Source organism: Arachis duranensis, chromosome 10, assembly GCF_000817695.3.
Source record: "Arachis duranensis cultivar V14167 chromosome 10, aradu.V14167.gnm2.J7QH, whole genome shotgun sequence".
In the NCBI taxonomy this organism is placed as follows: Eukaryota; Viridiplantae; Streptophyta; class Magnoliopsida; order Fabales; family Fabaceae; genus Arachis; species Arachis duranensis.
In genome coordinates this window covers 105,551,803-105,560,837 of record NC_029781.3, presented here as the reverse complement: position 1 = coordinate 105,560,837, position 9,035 = coordinate 105,551,803, and the positions used below count along the sequence as shown (strand labels likewise).

General features: G+C 34.7%; 1 protein-coding gene across 2 annotated transcripts; it reads left to right on the top strand.

Annotated features, from left to right (window-relative positions):
• The first annotated feature begins 1,694 nt into the window (after nt 1-1,694).
• Nucleotides 1,695-7,150, top strand: LOC107471866 (squamosa promoter-binding-like protein 14). 2 transcript variants are annotated; one of them, XM_016091386.3, is made up of 10 exons: nt 1,695-2,519; nt 2,747-2,922; nt 3,055-3,851; nt 3,986-4,060; nt 4,169-4,276; nt 4,360-4,474; nt 4,681-4,816; nt 4,906-5,050; nt 5,204-5,806; nt 6,064-7,150. In XM_016091386.3, the coding sequence occupies exons 1-10, from the start codon at nt 2,026-2,028 to the stop codon at nt 6,496-6,498; spliced, it is 3,084 nt and encodes a 1,027-aa protein (XP_015946872.1). In that variant the 5' UTR covers nt 1,695-2,025; the 3' UTR covers nt 6,499-7,150. The 2 variants fall into 2 exon arrangements, with proteins under 2 accessions (XP_015946872.1, XP_015946871.1); XM_016091385.2 differs by having other exon boundaries at nt 1,696-2,519; nt 2,747-2,937.
• Nucleotides 7,151-9,035: the final 1,885 nt, after the last annotated feature.

Sequence of the window (9,035 nt, the reverse complement as noted above, 5' to 3'; positions counted from 1 at the left end):
ACAGAGTCATATCTTAATAGTGAAAAAATTTAATGCAATAATAATTAATTAAACCAGGTGGTAAAATTTTGTTTTAGTAAAGTAAGTCAATGCTATCTTTGTTCTTAACTAATTGTTCATTTTACTTTTGTGGTTACATACACTGAATTTTTTCCAGTATATACTTACACAAATAAAAGTACCAGTAAATTAGTAAGGAGCAAAGTAAATCAATAAGCCTAGATGGGTACTTTTCATTTACGAATAAGTGTTTATTTTTAAATTAACTGTTTACTTAATTGATCAATGTTTTCATTTTTCTTTTCCTAGTTACACCCGTACGAATTCTATCCTAATCAATTAGGAACTAAATAAATGATACAAAGTAAATGAATGCTAAAGAAAATATTATTATACAAAAGTTATTTTATTTATAGTTTAATATACTTTAATTATTTTTTAAACAATATTATATGCATAATTTGGTATATATATATATATATAAGAGTATTATAGGACTAACAATTTTTTGTGATTTATAAATTATAATCATTAATTAGTTATTATTATTATTTTTAATAGTGTAAAATTATATTTAGGATAAAGTATTAAATTGGTCTTGTATATTTGAGCGTAATCCTGTTTTAGTATTTGAATCTAAAAAATTTCATTTAGCTTCGATATAAGCCGGAAAAGTCAAAGTTAAATAATTAATGGAATATACTACGTAGTACAAGAATAAGATCAATAATTTGGAGAACAAGTACATTTTAACGGAATATCCTACGTAGTACAAGAATAAGATCAATAATTTGGAGAACAAATACATTTATTATTTATCATTCTCCTTAGTTCTACAGAAAATATTTTATTTAAATCAGAAAAATAATAAATAAATATATTGATATATCTACAGTTGATTTTGTACTTCTAGAATTTATACTACTATTATCATGTATGAGATTCTATTAATTATTTAATTTTGACTTCACGGTGGGACATTAAACTTTGTTAGATTTAAATAGGACACTTTAAACCTCAAAGAATAAAATAGAATTAGGCTCGAATATAGAAAACCAATTTAATACTTTATCCTTATATTCAATAATATATAATTATTTATTTTATTTTTTACTGATTAAATATTGAACAAAATTTAATAAAAATATTAATCCCTAAATTTTTTCATATAAAAATATTATTTTGGTATTAATCATATTTTTTATTCACACAATATCCTCTAATTTGATATTTAATGAGAATTTGACGGTAGTAAAGATTTGTTCTAATATTTATTTAAATAAATAAATTAATTAATAATAAATTTAAATTATAACAATCATTGAACAAATAAAAAATATTATATGGTTAAATAATTTAAGAATTAATAACAAAAAGTTTTAATTGAAGAAGAATAAAAAAAATGAGATAAATTTAATTAAAAAAAGAATTCGTTTACGTAACCTTTTTGAAAAGAATATATATGAATAATATATCCCAAAGTAACGCAAATATAGTTTAAGAGTGGATTTAGCAAATTAATATTAGAGAATTTAGTAATTTATATTGAGGGCGTCAAGAAATATAGGAAAGTAAAAGCATGAAAGTCACAGCAGCAGCAGTAGTAGTACGGAAATGGAATGACTGAGCAGTGGGGACTGCGAACCCCCTTGGATTCTTCCTGCACCCCAATGGTCGGCTCGGCCCCTTAAACTCCAATTACCAATTACCCCCTCATTCTTCCTCTTATTTACACTTTCTGCCACTCGCCCCCCAACCCAACAGGGTGTCTCTTTGATGCAAGTTGAGTACAGCAAGCAACTTCTCTCTTTGAACACAAAATGCATCTTACTCCTCTTTTTCTCAGATCCCTTCTCTTCTGTTACCAAATTCACCTAACTTGATCTAATTCTATACCATCCATCCTCGGATTCATTTATTTCTTCAGACATGTGATGCTGACTTTGTCTTCTTCAATTTTATACAATTAATTGGAAAAACCCTATTGTTTTTGTTGGTTATAGTTTTGTTTTGAAGATTTTGAAGATGGAGAAGGTGGCTCCTCCGATCTTTATGCACCAAGCACTTCAAAGTCGGTTCTGTGATGTACCGATGACTACTACTGCTACCACGAAGAAGCGCGATCTGTCGTACGACGTCGATAAGAGCAGCTCCAACGGTAATTGGAATCCAAACGCATGGAGCTGGGACAGTGTCAGGTTTATTGGGAAGCCTGTACCGCAGCAAAACGGTGTCGTTTCAGTTGAGGAAGAAACGCTGCGTTTAAATCTCGGTAGCAGTGGTGTTAGTGGCAGCGGCGGAAGCGTTGACCCGAGCGTGTCGCGGCCGAGTAAGAGAGTGCGTTCTGGTTCACCCACCGGAACGGCGTCGTATCCGATGTGCCAGGTGGATAACTGCAAGGAAGATCTGTCAAGTGCTAAAGACTATCACAGAAGGCACAAAGTGTGTGAGCTTCATAGCAAAGCCTCGAAGGCCCCCCTTGGGAACCAAATGCAAAGGTTCTGCCAGCAGTGTAGCAGGTGTTAATTGATTTACCCTAGTCAATTCTTTTGAATTGCCTTAATTCTGTGATGAATTGTTTGATGAATTTACAATTATAGCGTAAGTTTCTACAATTGATGGATGTTGATGTAATAGTACCAAATCTCCCTTTTTTTTTTTTTCAAAAATATTAACTGTTTCTGCCATGATAGTGTTGAATTTTCATTCCTTTTAACTATTATTTGATGTTGTTTTACGTGCGTAGGTTTCACCCCTTGACGGAGTTTGATGAAGGGAAGCGAAGCTGTAGACGTAGACTGGCTGGGCACAACCGCCGGAGAAGAAAGACCCAACCGGAAGATGTCACGTCGCAGCCTGAGAGTGTGGCTACTGGAAATGCAGAAATCTTCAATTTATTGAGTGCCATAGCAAGTTCACAAGGTCAGAAGCCAAATGGTACTGTGTTTCTTATCCGCGCCATTAATATAGCTATGCTTGTGGATGATAATGATCGTGCGTAGGAAAATTTGAGGAAAGAAACAATAAGTTTTTTGCGATAATTATTCTGTGTAGGTAAGTTTGAGGACAGAAGCAAGATTGCGTCACAAGTTCCGGATAAAGACCAGCTTGTTCAGATTCTTAATCGGATACCGTTGCCAGCTGATCTTGCAGCAAAGTTGCTCAATGTTGGCGGTAAAGGTCAAATACAAACTTCATCTTATCATCATGACAAAGTGAACCAGAGCAATTCTGGTCCATTAACGAAGGACTTGCTTGCTGTTCTTTCAACCACTTTATCGGCATCTACTCCCAACTCTCAAAAGAGTAGCCAGAGTAGTGACAGCGAGAAGTCTAGGGCTAGTGCTGACCAAGTTGGTGAAAGTTTACAAATGAGACAACATCCACAAGAATTTGCTTCTGTTGGAGACGAAAGAAGTAGTGGCAGTTCGCAATCTCCAGTTGAAGATTCAGACTTCCCAGAAGTTCAAGTTAATTTGCCACTGCAACTCTTTAGTTCTTCTCCTGAAGTTGGCAACCCGCCAAAATTGACACCTTCGCAAAAGTATTTCTCTTCTGACAGCAGTAATCCTGTGGAAGAGAGGTCACCATCATCTTCCCCTGCTGTGGACAATCAATTCGATTTGCAAGGCGTGGCTAGAGGTTTCAAGGCTGACGGCGTTCCAAGCAGAAGAGAAGTAAATGCAAATAAAGAAGCTAGCCAAAGTCAAAGTTATAATATATCTCTTAATCTCTTTAATGCGCCGAATAGCAGAGTCCAGCCTAGCTCACTTCAAAGTGTTCCATTTCAAGCTGGATATGCATCTTCTGGTTCTGAGCATTCACCTCCAAGTTTGAATTCAGATGCTCAGGTATTTCATGATTTCCTTATTCCTGGTTTATATTTTAACTTCAACTTTGTATTTGTTTTATCTTGCCTATATCCAAACAAGCTTAGGTAATTCATTTTTGTGAGTGATTTGATATTGTTGCGGTATGCCAATAGGATCGCACTGGGAGAATAATGTTCAAACTATTTGACAAAGATCCTAGTCATTTCCCTGGAACACTGCGAACACAGGTAAAATACTGTGCCAACATCTGTCCTCATTTTGTTATTCTTATTGAATGTAAAAGGTTGCGCTTGGAAAAATAATAGTGTTACTAACTTCCTTTTTTTCTTTCCTAGATTTATAATTGGCTTTCTAATAGTCCATCAGATATGGAGAGCTACATTAGGCCGGGCTGTGTGGTACTATCGCTTTATGCTTCAATGTCCTCTGCTGCCTGGGAGCAAGTAAGTGAACTGCTGTGATGCACGTGCATATATAGCTTTTATGTTTCTTCTTGCTGATTGATTGTGCATTGTGTTTTTTGCAGCTAGAAGAAAACTTCCTGCAACATGTCCATTCTTTAATTCAAAGCAATTCCGACTTTTGGAGAATTGGAAGGTTTCTGGTTCATTCTGGCAATCAGTTAGCATTACACAAAGATGGTGAGTACTAATCCATGACTGCAGTCTTGTATTATTTATTTTACTTAGAATGAACTTTTTTATGCTTAAGATATGATTTTTTGGCCTCTTTATCTAAATAGTTTTCTTCTTTTTTTTTTTTTCAAATCAAACTTTAGAAGATCAAACGTGCCCTTCTCTCAAAATTTCCCTTATCTGAATTAGATCCATTTGAATTGAAAATCCAGGAAAAATTCACTTATGCAAGCCATGGAGAACATGGAGGTCTCCTGAATTGATATCAGTATCCCCTTTGGCAATTGTTAGTGGACAAGAAACCTCTTTTTCATTGAAGGGTAGAAACCTGTCAAATCCTGGCACCAAGTCAGTAGCACTGTTCCCTCATTTTATTTGTGTGCTGCTTTATACCTCTTTCTGGTCCATTCTCCTAATATTTGTTCTAAATTTTGCAGGATTCATTGCACAGGTACTGGCGGTTACATGCCCATAAAAGTTGTTGAATCTGCATGTCATGGTATGACCTACGACAAGATAAAGTTGAGTGGCATTAAAGTTCAGGATGCTTCTTCTGGTCATTTGGGTCGCTGTTTTATTGAGGTAGAGTTCTTAATCTTGTTTTTTTCTTTTTGTCTTTTTTTAACTTCTATCCCTGTAGAGAATTCTATTTGCTTGCAGACACATGCATATTTTCCTGAAACTTTTGCCTGTGCAAAGTTTGTATCTAATAAATGCAATGTCATTCATGAACAGGTTGAAAATGGTTTCAAGGGTAACAGTTTTCCAGTGATAATAGCTGATGCAACCATTTGTAAGGAATTGAGACCACTTGAATCTGAATTCAACAAGGAAGAAAATGCAAGTGATGCCATTTCAGATGAGCATGGATATGATCTTGGAAGACCAAGGTCAAGGGAGGAGACTCTACACTTCCTGAATGAGCTTGGGTGGCTATTCCAAAGAGAAAGGTTCTCATATACAGATTTGGTTCCAGATTATTCACTTGACAGATTCAGATTCATACTCACATTTTCCGTGGAAAGAAATTGCTGTATGCTAGTTAAAACACTCTTGGATATGTTGGTTCAAAAATACTTGGAAGGCCAATGGTCGTCAACGGCATCATTGGAGATGCTCAACGCAATCCAACTCCTGAATAGAGCGGTTAAAAGAAAGTATGTGAACATGGTTGATTTGCTCATTCAGTATGCTGTGCCTAGCAAAAATGATGCATCCCGGAAGTACGTATTTCCGCCAAATGTTGCGGGACCTGATGGTATTACGCCATTGCACTTGGCAGCATGCACCTCGTCATCTGAGGGTGTAATTGACTCTCTGACAAATGATCCGCAGGAGGTAAATTTACCCGCTTTATTTTAGTAATAAGGTTTATACAGGAAAAACTCCATTTGGACGTGTTATTTAGTGCTAATTTCAACACACTTTTCTCCACAAACGTGGATTACATTTCGGTGACTTTATTTCTTGTAAACTTGAAACTTCCGAGTAAACACTGAAGTCATTCGTGCAGTATGTTCACAAGCATAAAGAAGATGCATGTATAATTCCCTTTATAAAGCACCTAATAATCAGCGTTTCTTGTGGTGGTGTAGATTGGGTTGAACAGCTGGGATTCTCTTCTAGATGCAAATGGGCAGACTCCGCATGCTTATGCCATGATGAGGAATAATCATTCTTATAATGTGCTGGTTGCTCGAAAACTCTCCGATAGAAGAAGAGGCCATGTTTCAGTAACAATTAATAGTGAGATAGAGCATTCATCAATGGACATCGAGCTTAAGCAAAGGCAAAGTGACCAAACCAAAAGAGGTCAGAATTCCTGCACTAAGTGTAGTGCAATGGCGGATGTTCGCTACAGCAGCAGAATTCCTGGTTCACGGAGCTTCGGTCACCACCGACCCTTTATTCATTCGATTCTAGCTATTGCTGCCGTATGTGTCTGTGTCTGTCTGTTCTTGCGAGGACACCCTTGGGTTGGCTCGGTTACACCCTTCAATTGGGAGAAGTTGGATTATGGCACCATATAACTGCTATTGCTAGACAAGTTTGGCATAAAGGGAATCGGATTCATCAACTAGGGGGTAACAAAAGAACCCAATGGTTGCTGTTTTCGTCGCAGGCGGAAACTGCTTTTCTTGGGGAACGGGCATTTTGTGTTGAGAGCCAACATAAACACCTCACACATCGATATCGATCGATGCAGAGCTGTTTGGAAGATCAAGGAGAAAGAAAGTGTGGCTGCCCTAGTGCCTTCTTTGCAGATTCTGACTTGAGATAAGGTCCTATTGGAATTTCAGAATTAAGGGTATCAATGTTCTCGAGTTAAAATAGTGTTGAACACTAATAAAAATCTCACAACAGAGTCCCTTAGAAATCAAACTATATCATTCCACTTTTAGGGAAATCAATAGTGTTTTTAAGGATCATGCTGGAGATTTCATTTGTTAAGAAACTTATATGTCCAAAACTATTCTACTCCAGGATGAATTTGGTTGTTTACTCCATGTTCAAGTTGGAAGGTGGTGCATGGCTTCAAGAACAAAGCAGTTGACTTATGAGAGCAGGAAGGCCACAAGTACAGGGTATTATGATTAAGTGGCTGTGTAATTATGATGTTTCTGCTGACCATCTGTATGATGATGATTATTATTATTATTATTATTATTATTATTATTATTATTATTAAATTCATGGTTTCAGTTTCCTTTCTTTTCCTTTCTGCTATCATTTGCATGTGATTTTTTAATTATGATGTCTTTTTGACTTTTTTCCGTGGTCCTTTTCTTTGTTAGTGTATGTCCAATTAAGATTACATTATATGCTCAATGGCTAAGGATTCTTAACCAGTGGCCATAATTTCGTTTGCTTGGATATATTCATATATAGTACGGTACCACAATACATCATTGACAATTGTAGCTGCTGCTATTGCTGTGTACTTTATTATGTCTGTTATAATCATATTTGAACAAATTGACATTTGATAATTCTAATTTAATTAAAGGGTGTTTTTAATTATGTTGGTCTTGAATTAATATAATATAATGTTATTAAATCAATAATTGATACGTCATATGTGATAGCTACCACTGAAACCAAGTGTAGGTTTTAGTTATATAGAATATATGAAGCTGACATTGATTTATGATTGTGCATCTATGACTAATTAATTCTTGTAATTAATATCCATATAATTAAAATTCATAATTATGCAGATATTGTTGATGACTATATCCATATCCAGTTATCCACACACACTACTTTTTTTTTCCTAATATATATATTTTTTATATAAAGAATATGTGCAAAGTTTATTATTCACCTTAATCAATAGATACGTAATGTTGAGTTATTAATAGTTGGTTCTGAAGCAGCTGTGGAACTTAATATGAGAGACACATGTCTACCACTCTAACCAAGAGGCAAAACCTAGATTCTTTTGTTAAAAGAAAAAATTTAAAATAAAAAATGCTAAAATGTTACTAAAAATCTCTTTCCAAATATTAATAATAATAGTATCAATAATTCAAAAATGTTAGGTATATGTACCGACGTACTTGTAGGGTGTAGCTGAATACAAAATACTGTGGCCAACTTGCATTATTTCTTGCGTCAAAATCGAAAGCACATGAATGATGAATTGAATGAATGGCTTTCGTTTTCATCAATGTATTGGCAATTTGGACCACATTCATTGATTGGGAGGTCTCGCTTATAACATACATATCCTAGGCGTGGAAGATAACACCACCAATAATATTTTATTTCTTACATTAAATTATATTATATTTAAATTATAAATGTATATCCCTTTTAGCACTTTACTTTACCTTACCTTCCAACTTGTATCATCCGCCATGTCCACATCGTAATGTTTTTTTCTGTAACTTATGAATTGACACTTGGACTCTTAATAATGATCAAACGCGGCTATAAGAAACTACAAATTTGATATTGTTCACATTTATTTTTGGGGTATAGATAGAGATTTTTAACAAAGTTTTGGAGTGAAATATCAAAACAACTTTGTGAGAAACACAGCTTCTTTTGAACCAACAATTAGCTACACCCAGTGGCGGAACCAGAAATTTCATAAGAGGGGGCTAATTAAATATAAAATATAACAAAAAATTAACAAAATATGATTTGTAGCATATATATCAAAAAAGTAATTATATTATATAAAAGTCAATGTTCAACTACATACTTTAAGATTTTGATATTTTTAAACTTGCTCGACGATGCTTCATGGAACTAAAATCATCAATTATCATCTCTGAAGTGAATTTTGAAGCAATTTCCTTTTCAATATATACAATCATACAATCTGCTAAAAATTCATCTTCCATCTTGTTTCGAAGCCTTGTTTTAATAATCTTCATAGCTGAAAAGGCCCGTTCAGTTGTTGCTGTTGTCACAGGAAGAGTCAAAACAAGACGAATTAATCTATCAATTAAAGGATATATATTTGATTTTCCTGTCTCTGTCAATTTTTGACACAATTCAGCAAGAGTAGACAAATTCTAAAAATCTGGAGCTTTAACCACATCAAGTTCATAATGTT